The sequence below is a fragment of the Malurus melanocephalus genome, unplaced genomic scaffold, assembly GCF_030028575.1.
Source record: "Malurus melanocephalus ecotype Western Australia unplaced genomic scaffold, MMel_1.1 scaffold_143, whole genome shotgun sequence".
Classification (NCBI taxonomy): Eukaryota; Metazoa; Chordata; class Aves; order Passeriformes; family Maluridae; genus Malurus; species Malurus melanocephalus.
In genome coordinates this window covers 1,543,076-1,559,096 of record NW_026623375.1, presented here as the reverse complement: position 1 = coordinate 1,559,096, position 16,021 = coordinate 1,543,076, and the positions used below count along the sequence as shown (strand labels likewise).

Here is a 16,021-nt window from a genome sequence, read left to right as displayed (position 1 = left end):
CACTCACCTGGAGCGCTGCTCCCCAGCTAGGCAGGCTCCGGGCATCGCGGGCTCCTTTTCAGAGAGCAGCCCGGGGTGTGGCCCGGCCCCTCCGCCCGGCATCCCTGCCCGTGCGGGATGGGTCCGGAGCCCGGGACACACCCAGCAGCCCTTGAGAACACAACCGGGAGGCAGGACAAAGACCCGGGCTGTTTGTTAATGCTTGGCATTCCTAGGGTACAGCCGGGAACGATTCCCTGCCKCCCTGCGCGGGACAGGAGGTGACAAAAATCCATCTGTGCCCCCGGCATGGAGCTGCTCCGGGAGAAAYTTCCTCCAGGAGAATCTTCTCCAGGCACCCAGGACATGTTGGAAATGTTACTTCATGAGGTGGAAATGTTGGCATTTCTGGAAAATCTCTGCGTACCCCAGTGATCTCCAGCTGGGAAATCCTGAAGAGAAATACATGGATGTTCTTCTGTCAGCCAGCCAGGCTGTGGAATGGGATGAAGCTGTGCCAGGGAGGGTTTGGTGGGGGATTAGGGAAAGGTTCTTCTGTCCCCAGAGGGTGCTGGGCACTGCCCAGGCTCCCCAGGGAATGGTCCCAGCCCCGAGGCTGCCAGAGCTCCAGGAGCATTTGGACAGCGCTGCCAGGGATGCACAGGGTGGGATTGTTGGAGGGTCTGTGCAGGGCCAGGAGTGGGACTGGATGACCCCTGTGGTCCCTTCCAGCTCAGGATATTCCACCATTCTCTGATTTCAGACCACATGGATGTCAGACTGGGAGSTGGTCCTTTGGACACACTGGAGTAATTTTACATCCTCAGATTTTGGTCACATTATTGGTGCTTCTCCAGACGTGTTCCTGCCAAGCCCAGCTCTGTGCCAGGCCTGGACCTGCCCATTCCTGACCATAAATAACCCATGCTGGTGTCACTGTCACCTCCCAGCACTGCCACACCCCAGCCCCAGCTCCCTCTTTTTCCACCACACTTGGTGTCCTTATCAGCGCCTCTGGAATTAGTGCAGCGAGTGATGAATGCAGCTTGTCTGACTCAGAGGCTGCCCAGCRTTAGAGTGGCTTTCACCACCACCCATCCTAAGCCACCCAAACCCATAAAAATCATCATCATCATTTTGTGATTAGTGCAGCTCAAAGACTCGGGGTTCACAGCAAGGAGCCTCTTGTACAGAATAGCAAAGGAGGTGTCCTGTAGCTGGGTGGGAAACCTTCAGGGTTTAAAGAGCAAAGCTTTGGGGTCCTGCACCTTTTGGGATCTCAACTCCCCAAACAGACTRTCCATGATGGAGGATCAGATGGGAAAATGCTGGATGGGGAAGCTGCTGGACAAACTGTGGCTCCATGAGAGAAAACCCAGGGCTCTGCCTCTGCAGCCAGAGTGGAGCCACRGAATATTCCAGGGTGGAAGGGACACCAAAGCCCACCCAGTTCCAACCCCAACACCTTCCACCTTCCCAGGCTGCTCCAAGCCMTSTCCAGCCTGGCCTTGGACATTCCAGGGATGGAGCATCCCTGGGAGAGGTGTCCAGGAGTGCCCAGCCCAYCCCAGAGCTKCCAGAGRGGTCTGTGAGGGGATTTTGGGGCTCACCCAGAACAAACCAACAAACTCAACATAATGACCTGCAAGCCCTGTCCCTGCCTCCCTTCCCTCTGCCAGCCACTTTTTCCAAAACTGAGCCAAATTCCTCATCAGGATCGCCAACACTCCCCCGGATGGGAGGAGAGGCCGTGGAACACCTGCAGGGGTGGGACAGCCCCAGGTGAGTCAGAGCCTTCCCACCCCCTCCGGGCACGGGGAGCGCTGGGCATGGCTCGAGTGTCCCACGGTGCCCCTGAGCTGTGCCGGGGCTGCTCTGGCCGTGCTGAGCCAGCCGGGACACGGGAAAAGGGATATTCTCCATTTCCACCCTAGAAACCCTCCCCAGTCCCATCCCAGGAACCCTCCCATTCCCACGCCAGAAACCCTCCCCATTTCCACCCCAGAAATCCTCCCCATTCCCATCCCAGGAACCATCCCCAGTGCCATCCCCGAAATCGTCCCCATTCCCATCCCAGGAATCCTCCTCAGTCCCACCCCAGAAACCCTCCCCGGTCTCATCCCCAAAATCCTCCCCATTCCCACCCCAGAAATCCTCCCCATTCCCATCCCCAAAACCATCCTCTGTCCCACCCCCAAAATCCTCCCCAGTCCCACCCCAGGAGCCCTCCCTGAACTCTCCCAGTCCCTCCCAGCACCCACCCCGTTCCCAGCGCCTCTCGTGCCATCCCGCCGGGACAAATGGGGGCTTTGTGCCCCTGGAAGGCTCAGGTTTTATCCCAAACCAGTCAAAACACACCCAAACTCCTCAGGGCATCGCCACTGACCCGCCAGAACATCCCTGTGCCCTCCTGGCATTAACCCCAAACATCACCCAGAATCAGAGGGGTCTGAGAACAGGAATAACAGAGGAAAAAGCAGAAAGCTTGAGGAATAGAAGCCAAAAGGGGCAGTTAAAAGATTAAAACCTTGCAGGGGCTGTGGGAATTTAAATAAAATCCTTCTGATGGCTGAAAACAAACAGCAGCAAAGAAAATCCCACTGTCCCAAGAGGACAGAAAGGCAAAGGAGGCTCCTGGAAGCACTTCCAAAAACTTGGAGTTTTTTTTTTGTTTCTTCATTGCCTCTTGAAGAGGAATCTGTCAGGGCCCTGCTGGAACAGCACAGCCCAGGTATAAAAAGARGGTTTGGAGGCAGRGAAAGTGAATTCATCCTTTATCTCRCATCCCTCACAGCAGATCCCTGCATCATGTGAGTGCATCCAGGAACRAATCTCCCATGGAGACACAGCGAGRTAAACCTTGGGAAGTCCTGGGGAATCACAACAATCCCAGCCACACTGTCCAACCCTCGGGAGCAGGAACTGACACAACAGCAGCCTTTAAACGGCTCTCCGGAGGGAAAACCAGGAGGAAAAAGGGAGAYGTGAAGGTCAAATCCCAGCCCAGARCAAAGCTSCTCTCCCTGGAGGGCAGGRAYRGAGGTTTTCCTGCTGGRGTCGGGAGCTGCCGGAGCCTGGGCGGCACCCGGAGCTGACAGAGGGGGATAAAGGGACCCGAGGGATGCCAAACACCTGTGGTTCGAGGAATAAACAGCTCCCAGCCCACAGAAACCAGCCCGTGATGACAGCTCATCCCTGGCACCGRGCCCTTCCTCAACCCTGAGGACACAGCTCAGGCTCAGTGGGACTTGGCACACGAGGAAAATCCCCCAATAACCCAAAGTCGGGGTGAAAAATCTCCCTTTTGTCTGCAGAAACACAAACCTTGTCTGCCCCACACCGTGTCCCCACGGCAGAGCTGTGACAGCGGTGCCCAGGCCAGCAGAGCCCGGGGACACGGCAGAGCCCGGGGACACGGCAGATCCTGCTGCTGTCCCCACCCCTGTCCCCAAGCCCGGAGTCACCCAGGAGAGCTCCCCGCTGCTCATCCCGGGATTAAGGGCGGATCCGGCTCGCAGCCGCCTTGCCCCGAGCTACATTCGGTGCTGGCAGCTCCCTTAGGACACTGAGATGCATTTTTGGGAAGCCTCATCCTGAGGTTTCTTCTGAAATCCTCTGCCATGGCAGGGCAGGGAGGGAGCGAGCTTTAGCAGGAACGGGGAACTGAGATGTTCCCAGATTTAGGGGCTGTTCCAGCTGCCACCTTTTCCTGCAAATCCACGGATCCTTAGCCTGGCACAGATCTGTGGCAGGTCACAGCAGTGCTGTGCTGGTGACGCAGCCACTCATTAAATGTCACCAGGAGAAGGGTTTTTCTAAACAGGACAATATTTGCTTCAGTAAGGAGCTTGTGTCACTCTGTTTGCTCAAGCCTTCGGTAACCAGCAGGGAATACAGGAAAAGAAACATTTCTGCCTCCAAGGTGCCGCTGAGCCCACACCTAAAAATGCCAGAGGGGTCACGGAGCCTGACAGTGAAGGTTTGTGTTTCACAGCTCATGCAAGACCGAGTGTCTCAGGGAACMGGGGACAGGACAYGAGGAAATGGCCTCAGGTTGTGCCAGGGGAAGTTTAAATTGGAGATTAATAAAGATTTCCTCACCAGAAGGGCTGTCCAGCCCTGGCACAGCKGCCCAGGGCAGTGRTGGAGTCRCAGTGCTGGAGGGATTTAAATGCTGAGCTTGAGGACRGGTTTGAGTGGTGGCTTTGGCAGGGGTCGGGGGACAGCTGGATTTTTAAAAAGTTAAAAGATTTTTTAAACCTCAGTGAACGGTGATCCCATTCTCACCTGTCTGTGCTAGCAGCCCATCCCTTGGGGGGATTTTAAGCTGCACAGGCAGAGAGAGGGAAGCCGAGGGTTTCAGAGACCTTTTCCTATCACCAAACACCCCAACCYCCCTAAAAACCAATCCCAATTTATCCTGTGCCGTGGGAACTGCAGAGCAAACCCTGCCCTGGCCACCCAACCCTCCCACTGCACCTTCTGCACCCACAGGAGGTGTCACCGAGACAATGAACACAAACAGGAGGCCAAACAGCATCAAATATCAGTTTATGGCTGGAATCAAACCCCAGCCAGCCCATTGTACCCTCCTGCACGTTTACACAAGAGATTTCCCTCGGTTTCTCCCTCCTCTGTAATATTTGCATTGCTCAAGCTGAAAACCACCCACAGGTAACGCTCCAAGCCCATCCTGAGCTGCAATCCAAACAYGCTAAAAAAGGAAAGGGGATGGCTCTGATGCCTGATTCGCCAAGGTTTGGTGAGCGGGCAGCCTCTCCGGAGAGCAGGAACGGGTTCAGCAATGCCCCAGCCCCACCTGCTCAGCCACGSAGCAGGGCAGGACCCTGGGGACACTCCTGACACACCACGAGCCACCAGCAAACTCTCCTCGTGCTGGCACTTTTACATTTGCTTAGAATGGCAAAAGGCCTTATCTATTATTCGTTTGTTCCAAAAAGTTGATAGCTACAGAAAAAAAAAAATACACAATTTTACGACGTGTGGCGCCTCGCTTTGCGGCGGTGTGGCAGTCTCGTTGTACGGCGGTGTGGCGGCGCGCTTTGCGGCGGTGTGGCACTCTCGTACGACGGTGTGTCGGCTCGCTTTGCGGCGGTGTGGCAGTCTCGTTGCACGACGGTGTGGCGGCGCGCTTTGCGGCGGTGTGGCATTCTCGTTGTACGGCGGTGTGGCGGCGCGCTTTGCGGCGGCGATGGCGGCCCGGTTCAGCGGGGTGCTGCAGCTCACGGATCTCGACGATTTCATCGCGCCCTCACAGGTGGGGCCGGGACGGGGGTGACAGGGCTGGGGACTCCCGGGAATGGGGGCTCACGAGGCTGCCAAGCCTTGCCCGAGGCGGCGGGGTGGGGGGCACCTTCSTCTGTCATTGCCCTTGGTCCTGTCACCGCACGGGGACCGTGCCCAGCCCCTCACGGCTCCTGCTGCTGCTGCTGGGAGTGGGAAAAGGGATAAAAGTGAGGATTTCGCGCTGTCTCTTCCACCAGAAGAGCCCGAAATCTTGGAGCAGCAGCGCATCATCCCCATCCCGATCGCGAAAGCCACCTGTGTGATGTTAAACTGGATCCTCGCCGGTAAAAGTTTAAGCCTGAGCTGGATTCCTCGCCCGCAGGGCATAGAAGGGAATGCACAGCGTTTTCAGGAGGGAATGAGCAGCGAGGCGGCATCAATTCTCCTTCTTCCAGAGGCTACAATCACTGGGRAAATGCAAAATATTAATCCTAAGTGTATTCGCTGACAAATCCGGCAGAAAAACCGAGCTGAAATTTATATGTATTATAAATTTCAGAGATCAGTGGAACGGGGAATTCAGAGATCAGTGGAACGGGGAATAGCAAATCCTGTTAATTCTCCGTGTAGGACTTGGGTTTCCAAGGGAATTTTTCACGTAAATAATGTGCTCTGCTTTCGTGTTTCAAGTGAAGAATCAAAATGAGTTGTTCCTGCAAGGCTCTGAATCCTGCAAAATGTAATAAATACGGATGAATTTAGGGGGAAAACCTGCAGCTGGCAGAGGAAGCACGGCGAAAGGCAAAGAAGAAGTAGGACAAGGAGTCACGGGGCGCCTGAACAAAAAAAAAAATCGGCACAAAATGCAGGAAAACTCWTGGGGCTTGTGCTGGGACAGCAGAGCAAAGTGGCAGCAGCTCAGCTGAGCTCCTCAGAGACCCTTTTGTCACAGAATAAACCCTCGGTGGCACCGGGCACGCCTTGTGCCCTGCCCACACTTCCACAGGCTGCGATCTGCAGCCCAGGATTGCTCCCAGATTCCGGGGAGGAGGAAGGGGCTGGCCGGGCTCTGTTCCCAGCTCTGTTCCCTTCAAAACCAGAGCTCAGTTCTTCAGAAGGAGCAGCAGAATTATCCTCAGGGTCTGGGATGATGCTGGAAAAATGTTCTTTCTGTAAAAAAGGGGTGAGAAGGCTTTGCTTTGGCATTTTTTCTTGCAGTGCTGAAAGAAAGTGTAAGAAAATCCAGCCGGTTTGAAGGGGGGGAGCCAGAGTCACTGCAGAACTGGTGTTTGATCCCTTTATTTCTGTTAAATCTGCCTCTTCCTCGCTCAGCTCCTCACTGCCAGGCTTTGCTKCTCTTTCAGGAATGCATCAAGCCTGTAAAAGTGGACAAAAAGCCTGGAAAAGCAGCAGCAAAGATCAAAATCGAAGCCGATGGAAGCTATTTCCAGGTCGATCAGGTACGTGGGGTCTTTYGTTCAGCAGGGTGTAAAAAACCCAGGAAAAATGAATGTATTTTAAMTATTGAATAATCTACATTTGTTTAATACCTCAGAGAGAAACAAGGTGCTGCTGTCAGCATTCTTGTATTTTTTTTTCTTTTCAATTTATAAGCAATAATTCCAATTTTCTGCCACTTTTATGACCTGAAACACTGACATTAATTAGTGATGGTTTTCAGATAAGCTGCAAAGTTAATTTATTTTATAAATATTTAAAGATTGGCAGTTCCAGGTTGTTTGTGGGAATGTTTTCTGTGCTCACTCAGAGAGATTTAATCAAGATATTTGTAATAAATCTTGCTGTCATTTCTTTTTTAATAATATCTCAAATTATTTCTTTAAAAGCTTGCAGAACCTCCTGCTTCCAAAATTCAGGCTGAGTTTTTTCCTGTTTTCACCAAAAAAAATGGTATTTCTCTGTTAACCAAGCTGGGAATTCCTCTAGGAATGGAATTTTGAACTTTAGGCAGTTTTTTACTTTAAAAAAAGTGAATACAGCACTTCCAAAGGAGTCTGGTTTCTTATTTTAAAATTAATAGTGGCTCATTTCCTGGTCTGTTTCTGGCTTTATTGAGTAGTGATGATTAGAGGAGAATCTCTTGGGAAAACAAATTTATTCAGGATAGATATAAGGCAAAATATTCCTTTCCACTGTCTGGGATGAAGTTGGTCTGGGATGTAATTTCTCATCTCTGTGCCAAATAATCCCATTCAAAGCAGCAAACTTCAGGTGTCTTATTGTCCCTAAAAACAAAGATCTTTTAAAATGGTAAACCAAGGGCATAAAAAGATCAACATCTTCAATATTATTTGTATTGAAGGTGGGGAAGCTGCTCCTAAAACTCTGTGCTGAGATCAGAACTGATCCTGCTCTGTTTCCTTGTAGGATGGGGAAGCCCAGAAGCTGGAAAAGGCTAAAATCACCCTGAACGATTGCCTGGCCTGCAGTGGCTGCATCACCTCAGCTGAGAGTGTTCTGGTCAGCCAGCAGAGCCACGGGGAGCTCTGCAAAGTGCTGGCTCTCAACAAGGTGGGTCCCTTCACCTCTGCAGGAATGGGGCAAAATCCACAGGAAATGGGAATTTCAGAGCCCTGCAGGATCTCAGGCTGTTCTTGCTGCTTTGCATGGATATTGAGATAGGATATTGATAGGGATATTGGGAAGGAATTGTTCCCTGGGACGGTGGGGAAGGGCTGGGTTGGAATTCCCAGAGAARCTGTGGCTGCCCCTGGATCCCTGGGAGTGCCCAAGGCCAGGCTGGGATGGTGGAAGGTGGAAGCACTGGATGAGCTTTGAGGTCCCTTCCACCCCAAACCATTCCAGGATTCCATGAGAGCTGTAAAGGACCAGAGCTGCTGACACTGGAATGGCCTTCTAGGAGAGAAATAATTTAATTGAAGTATAAGGATATAAATAAACCGTTGCAGTTTTTTCCTTATTTTTAACAAGTTTGGAAGGGCTCTGTGTACATTTCTGACTCCAGAGGTCACTGGTGAGGTTTTGGGATGCTGGCAGCTCTGCCTGTGCCCCGTTCACGTTGGGTTTGTTTGGTTTCACCTCAGGCTGCTGCTGCAAACGAGCAGAAACTGGTGGTGGTTTCTGTGTCACCCCAATCCAGAGCTTCCCTGGCTGCCAGGTGCAAAATGGGCGTTCTGGAGACTGCCAAGAAGCTGACCACGTTCCTGAAGGGTTTAGGCAAGTGTGGAATTGTGTTTTGAGGGAGCTCTGGGCTGAGTGGGCAGCATGGAGTCCATGGGCTTCAACCCCCACGGGAATTGCAAACTCTGCACGACTTCAGTCATGTAATGAACTTGGAGTGAGGAAGGAAAGCTTGGAAAAAGGAGGGAGAGGGACTTCTTACAAGCACAGATAGTGACAGGACAAGGAAATGGATTTAAACTGCCAGAGGATGGGGTTAGATGGGATATTGGGAAGGAATTGTGCCCAGAGAAGCTGTGGCTGCCCCTGGATACCTGGAAGTGTCCAAGGCCAGGCTGGACAGGGCTGGGAGCACCCTGGGACAGTGGAAGGTATCCCTACCCATGGAACTGGATGATTTTTAAGGTCCTTTCCAACCCACACCATTCTGTGTTTCTCTCAAACCTGTAAAGAACCATTTAAAATAACTTTAAATTTTAGATTTGCACCTTTTCTGTCACTTTTGCTGCCCTTACTATGCTGAAAAAGGCCCCTTCTCAATTGCAGGGCTTGGTACCTGTAGCTAAGTTTGACGCTGGTTTAGGTGGAAGGGGTTTTTTTGTTGTATTTTGCTGCATCTTGTGGATTTTCACCCAGCTGCTGCCCTGCCTAGGTGTGCACTACGTGTTTGACACAACTTTCTCCAGAAACTTCAGCCTCCTGGAGAGCCAGCGAGAGTTTGTGAAACGCTTCCAGAAACAATCCGAGGACAAAAAGGCTCTGCCRATGCTGGCTTCTGCCTGCCCAGGTATGGCTTTGATTAGAACTGGAATAAAAAAACACAGCAGCTGCTCAGAGAAGTGTAAATGGATGTTTTTACCTGCAGGATTATTCTCTTACAGCACAGAGACCTTGGTGTTAAAGCAGTGATGGTACATTTCTGAAATGAAGTTGTTGTTACATGTCCTTTGCTCTTTGTGCTGAACTGAGGCTGAAAATTAATAYTAATGGACACTAAACCTGGGTTTTGGGGGAGAATGGGCAGAGTGAAGGCCTGCTGCAGATTTTTTAGTTGAATTTGCTGCTGTTCCTTCCAGGCTGGATCTGCTACGCAGAGAAAACCCACGGCAGCTTCATCATTCCCTACATCAGCACCACCAAATCTCCCCAGCAGGTCATGGGCTCCTTGGTTAAAGGCTACTTTGCAGAGCAGCAGGTAAAGGTCTACAAATGCTCTTCTTACTGCAAAGCTCCTCAAATGGGACACTTAAGGCTGCTATTTTTTATTTTTGGCTATGTGTTATACGTGTTTGAGGGTCAACATTGCCTTGCAGAAACGTCTGTTTTARCTAATGAGTAGTAACTAGGGCATAACTCTAAGCACGGGCTAATTAAAGCCTCTGAATTGTTTGGGAAAGCTGGGGAACCGTTTTTATCAGTGTCATTGTGCTCCTGTTGTTTAAAGCTGGTGAATAACCCCAAATAACTGGGCCCAAGCCGAGGCCTCAGTCAGAGCTTACGTGCAGATCATGGCTTGTCAAAAAATGCTCACTCATTCCTGATGCTCTGTTCCTGTCCTTAGTCTGGAACCTTTAACCTCTAGAACCTTTAGTAACCTCTGGAACCTTTCCAGATGTGAGCTGGACATCCACAGGCTGGAGTTYAAACAATTAGGCTGGATTTGGCCAGGAAGGAGCTGCAGCACCCAGGCTGGGTTATTGTGGGGTTTCTTGGCTGCTGATGAGCTGTGCTTTAACACTTGCACGAGGCAGATGCTGACAGCTGCAGATTTGGGACAAAATTTGGCAGCTTCTTTTGGCACAAGAGACTGAAACTTGGAGTCAGTGACTCGTTTCCTTCGCCTGTGTTTGCTTCTTGGATGATCCCAAAGTTTTTGTGGGATTCCAGATTGTGTCCAGGTTGCTGATCAAGGGCTGAGTTTTGGGAGCAGGGAGGAAGTTTATTCCCTAATGATTTAATTAAGGATTGACTTCTCTGCCTGATCTTGGATCTTTGCACTAGAGTGGGGGAAACTTCCAGGAGCTGAAAGGAGCCTCAGGAAAAATGGAAGGTCCCTTCCATCCCAACCCATTCCAAGATTCCATGAGAGCTGTAAAGGACCAGAGCTGCTGACTCTGCCTACAGCTGGAATTGCCTCCTAGGAGAGAAATAACTGCATTGATGTATAAGGATATAAATACATATAAATATAAGTATAAATACATATAAATATAAGTATAGAAATATTGAAATATTTAGTAACAGCAGGGGTTAGTCCAGGGGCATTGTGGCATTATTTTCACCACTCTCCTTGCAGCTGGAATTCCCCTTCCTCAGGATGGGGGATTTTGGCTGCTCCAGCCTTGCCTCTCTTGCCTCTCTTGCAGCACCTAMCCCCTGACAGGATCTACCACGTCACGGTGATGCCCTGTTATGACAAAAAGCTGGAGGCCTCCAGGCCAGAYTTTTTCAACCAGAAGTACCAAACCAGGGATGTGGATTGTGTCATCACCACAGGTGAGCAGAGCCACAGGAGATTCCCAATTCCAGCTCATYCTGGGAGCCCCAAAGCATTCCCTAGCTTTAATAACCCTTAGTTTYTGACAGAAGTTGGATATGGATATATGTTTACATTTTAATAGTGCAGATCATGCCCTTGTGTAGTTTAGGGACTGCTCTGTGGGGTTTGTTTTCCTCTATCCCCAAAATGAGAATTCACTGTGCCTGGTTCTGCTTTAGGAGAAGTGCTGAAGCTGTTGGAACAAGAAGGAGTGTCCCTGTCAGATGTAGATCCTGCTCCCCTGGATACCATGTAAGAACAAAAATCCCATTTCAGTCGGGTTCTCTTTCCTYCAGGATGTGGAGAGTTCAGAATTTGCCTTTTCCTGCTGTTCTACACAAGTGAGTTTGCACTTGGTTTGGTTTCTTGTGCCACTTGACCCAATATAATCGGGAGTTAAAATATTTAATGTACAGAATATGGTGAATTTCTATAGGACAGTGACTGATTCCAGTTCCTTTAATCCCACAAAAGCCCGCTGCAGGCTTTGGGAAGTGTAAGAATCYGTCCCAGTGATAAAAATTTCCTGAAGCAAAAGCTGTTCCTGGCATGCTCCTCATTATCAGAGCTGCTGTAAAGATCCCAGAATTAAAGCAGAAATAACAAATATTTAGGTCACTCAGTTCATCTCTTATTAAAAATGACATTCAAGACATGCAARCCAGATGAGATTGGGGTTGTTTAACTGAAAAGGGACATCTGGTCAAGGGACAGCTGCCCAGACTGGGGTGATGTGGGAACATGGAATCCCATTTTATGGGCTGAGGTGACACCAGGGCAAAGATGACACCAGGACTAGCTCTGCACAGAGCACCCAGAGCTGCCTTTCCTTGGGGGCAGGAGGAACATCTCCAGAGCTCTTGGCACATCATGGACTGAAGGATTCCTGAGCAGCACCTCTCTGCATTTCTAGGATGATTAACTGTAGAATCGTGGAATCCTGGAATGGTTTGGGGGGGAAGGATCTTAAATCATTCGGGTCCAACCCCAACACTTTCTGCTATCCCAGGTGGCTCTAAGCCCCATCCAGCCTGGCCTTGGCCTCTTAYAGGGATGGGACATCCACAGCCTCTTGGGGCACGCTGTGACAGGTGACAATTCCCACTGGGCACCAGGAGGCTGATCCTGTCTGCCTCTGGAGCTGTAAATAATTCCCAGGAGAAAGGGAGAAGCTGGAGCTCAGCAGGAGCTGCTATTTGGCTGCTTCCATCATTCCTCAGCCCCTGGAGCTTGGGTTTCCCCCGAATTCCCCTAAAGCTGCTGCTGTCTCCCTGGCCAGGCTGAGCAGTGCTGCAGCAGAGGAGCTCAGCACCCACTCTGGAGGAGGCTCAGGGGGGTACCTGGAGCACATTTACCGGCACGCAGCCAAGGAGCTCTTCGGAATCCACGTGGACACCATCGAGTACAAACCTCTCAAGTAAGAACCTCAAAACCCTTTTTCCAAACTTTTTTTTTCTGGAATTCTCTCCTTGCTGGTGGCCTGAAACTTCCTTTGCAATTCTTTACAAATTTAACATCCTTTGCAATGTTAAATATTTCACTTTCAGGCTTGAGAATCRGCTTCTCCCTCCCCCAGTTGCTGAGCAATGAATCAGCCAATTCCACACAGCTTTTCCCAGGGAGAATTCCAGCCCCTTCCCCACCCACACACCAGAGCTTGGCCTGATGGATTTTCCTACTGTCAAGCCACAAACAGTTTTTCGAATAATTGAGAAGGCAGAACTCTCATGGAGCTGGGATTCCTCACCTTGGATCAGGCCAATAAAGCAGATTTGTCACTAATTATTGATCCCAGAAGAGGAAACCTTGTGGGAGGGSTCTGGGGCTCTATTTAACTATAGTGAAATAGAAAATAAATCACCTGGGTTTGGGCACTGAGGCTCATCCACCTGAGATTCCTTCTGGCTTCCCAGTTATAATTTAATGTATCCTTTAGAATTAATTCTATTCCTAATGAGCAACATTTATGTTTAGGATKCCCTGGTTGAGGAAGCAGAAAAAACAGTCCCAATATGAAATACTTGATAAAAATCAAATTATTTTTTTCCAGAACAGGCATTCCTGCTAACCTTAGRAGTCTGGAATCCTTCAACCRGGGTTTGTTCCCATATTTTATGATYCAGTAGGAGTTAAAAATCCACTCAGGGTCTCTGTGAATGTTGGCTGAAGGAACTCACGAAGTCGGACAGGGAAAGGCTCCATTTGCTKAGCTTTTAAGGATTTCTCCAGCACAGGTGTCCTTCAGCAAGCCCTGCCCTGGTTGCCCAAACAACCCTGGAGAAGGCTCTGGAAGGAATTCCTKCATGTTTTCTTGGGATGGCCCAGAACTAGGACAGCTCTTAAATGAGATTCACCAAGAATTTGGGTTTAGCACAGGGCCCTTTGAAGTTTAAAATAGAAATTCATTTGGAGAAGACATTTCCTCTGCTCTGCTTCCTCAGGAACAAGGACTTCCAGGAGGTGACCCTGGAGAAGGATGGAGTGGTCCTGCTCCAGTTTGCTCTGGCCTATGGATTTAGRAACATCCAGAACCTGGTGCAGAAGYTGAAGCGAGGGAAGTGCCCCTATCACTACGTGGAGGTCATGGCCTGTCCCTCAGGTGAGGCTGCTCAGGGAGCACATCCCAGCCTGCCAGGAATCCAGGGAATTCGGCTTCAAGGCAAGAAAAATGGGGGGTCTTTTCCCCTAAAATTGCCCAAACCTGACCATTACACTTTTAGAAAATGCTGCTGTGGCTGGTGAAGAAAGCCACTTCCTACCTGTTTTATCCTATTTTCCATTTTGTTTCCTTTTCCTGCTTGCTCTCTCCAGCAGCCTGGGCTGGTGCTGTGGGGCCATTCCTGGCTCTCAGAGCTGCTCCTTCCCGAGGACCCACACAGCTCCCAGAACAGATCCCAGGCACTTTTCCCTTCCCTTCAGCTGAGCCTCCGGGGCTGGATTCACCTGGCTCTGGCTTCGTTCTGGAGGCAGGAGATAAGAGCTGCAGCTCTGGCAGGTTCCCAGCTGGAGCTGGCACAGGATCTCCCTGCCCTGTGGCCCTGCTGCTGSGAGATAACTGGGAGTGAACCTCAATTCCTGAGCTGTTTTCACTCCTGCAGCTGTTTGCACGGCCAGAATAAATCAACTTCAATTTTTCGGATGTTTTTCMTGCTGAAGCCCAAATTCTTTATCCCTCTTTTTCCCTCAGGCTGTTTGAATGGAGGAGGGCAGATCAAGCTGGCGGGAGAATCCAGCAAGGAGGAGCTGCAGCAGGTGGAGAGGTTGTATGAATCCCTCAAAACTGAGATTCCAGAGGAAAACCCAGCTGTGGGGGAACTCTACGAGCACTGGCTGGGAGGCTGGAGCTCAGAGAAGGCTCTGGAAGTGCTGCACACGGAATACCACGCTGTGGAGAAGGCAAGCACAGCACTGAACATCAAGTGGTAAAGGCTGTCTGGCCCAGAGACTGACACTCAGTGCCTTCTGAACTCCCAGGGAGGATTCTCCCAGGGCAGCTGGAGTTCTGTGCAATTCCTGCCTCTGGGAATGTGTGTGCAGACTGGCAGTGCTCATCCCTTCAGCCTCAGGATGAAGGGWTGGGAATAAACCCCAAACTCGTGACAGGAAATGCACCAAGAGAGGCAGAAATGCATCCCAGGCTGGAAGGACTGACCYTGCACTGCCCAATTCCTGCCAGAACTGAGGAATTCCAGGATTTCAAGCTCATCTCCAGGCTGAGCTTTGTGCTACACCCCAGTGCTCCTCACCCAGGCACAGCACTCRAGGTTCATGGCTGCCTCTGCTGGAATATCCTCATTCCATGGGAAATGGGCTCAGGAGGCCTGGAGTTCCTATATTTCACTGCCCTGCAGGGCCTGGGATCCAGCCCTGGGGCAGGATTAGTGCCTGGAATGGGACTGGAGTGAATGCTGGAGGAAAACCTTGTGATTGCTTTTCCTTAAATTATAATAATTTATACCAAGGGCAGTTACATCTCTCTCATTTTTTCCTAAATAAACAATAGGGAGTCATGGAATTGTCACACTTACCCATCCTCCACAGCCACTTACTGATAAGGGATAATATCCCCAAATCCAGACAAAACTTGCAGTTACCAATGGATAACATCCTTAAACGATGATAAAATAATTCCTGACCTTGGGCTGCCAGGAACCAAAGCCTCCTCTGCACTTTATTCCAATGAATCCACAGTGTCAGTGATGATTTTCATGTTTTTAATTAAAAGCTTCCCATTTTTCAGGTGTTGCTGATCATTAATGACCTCACAGTGTTCTAAGGCATAAAATCTTCCCCTGCTCCCCCCTCCCCACCCTCCTGAGGAGCAAAATCGGTGCTTCCAGTGAATTCCCTTTTCCATGCAGGAATTTGTAACACCCGGGGTTTGGCTGAACCAGAAAAAAACCTGGACAGGGAGAGGCTCCAGCCTGGAATGCTGAGAGCACAGATCAGTGCAGAGAACAGTGTCTGCTGAGCACATGCACATCAGCCCAGAAATGCACAATAATTAAGCGAAATTAGCTGGAAATTAAATAATCAAAGCACTACATTTTGTCCCTTCTCCAGTTCCCAGGTCACCCACACACACAGGTCACTGGAGGCACCCAGGACATTCCTGCTCTGGGCATTCTGGGTGGCTCTTCCTGCCCTGGCACCAGGAACAGCTGGAATTTCTCCTGGCTTTGAGCTGTGGAGCAGGCTCAGGGCCAGTTCACAGGAGCATTCCTGCTCCCAGGATAAACAAAATTCCAAAGGAACACCCAGGTGACATCCACAACYCCAGCATTTCATGTAAACTGAGGAATCCAGGCCATGGTGCCAAGGGAGCTTTTGCAGGATAAATCYTTCCCCTTCCACAGAGGAGAGTAAATCCCAACTATAACTTAATAAAAGGAAAAAAGAAAACCTTGGTCCAGTTTGTAGCAAGGGGGAAAGCCCCAAACCAGACTCCAGTGGCAACAAAGAAGTTCACAGTCCACACATGAAAATCCCTGAAATCAGCTCTACTCCAGTGCTGGGAGCTGCCATCAAACTCTAAATTTCTCAACAAAAATAAAGGAATTATTATACTGGTGTAAAGTACCTCCCCCACCTGCA

The 16,021-nt window shown here is 50.2% G+C and overlaps 1 protein-coding gene across 1 annotated transcript; it reads left to right on the top strand.

Moving 5' to 3' along the window:
* Positions 1-5,157: 5,157 nt before the first annotated feature.
* CIAO3 (cytosolic iron-sulfur assembly component 3) lies at positions 5,158-15,670 on the top strand. Its single transcript, XM_057371282.1, has 11 exons — positions 5,158-5,257; positions 6,591-6,686; positions 7,615-7,758; positions 8,292-8,424; positions 9,041-9,175; positions 9,465-9,583; positions 10,755-10,884; positions 11,107-11,179; positions 12,207-12,344; positions 13,369-13,526; positions 14,115-15,670. The coding sequence occupies exons 1-11, from the start codon at positions 5,192-5,194 to the stop codon at positions 14,351-14,353; spliced, it is 1,431 nt and encodes a 476-aa protein (XP_057227265.1). The 5' UTR covers positions 5,158-5,191; the 3' UTR covers positions 14,354-15,670.
* Positions 15,671-16,021: the final 351 nt, after the last annotated feature.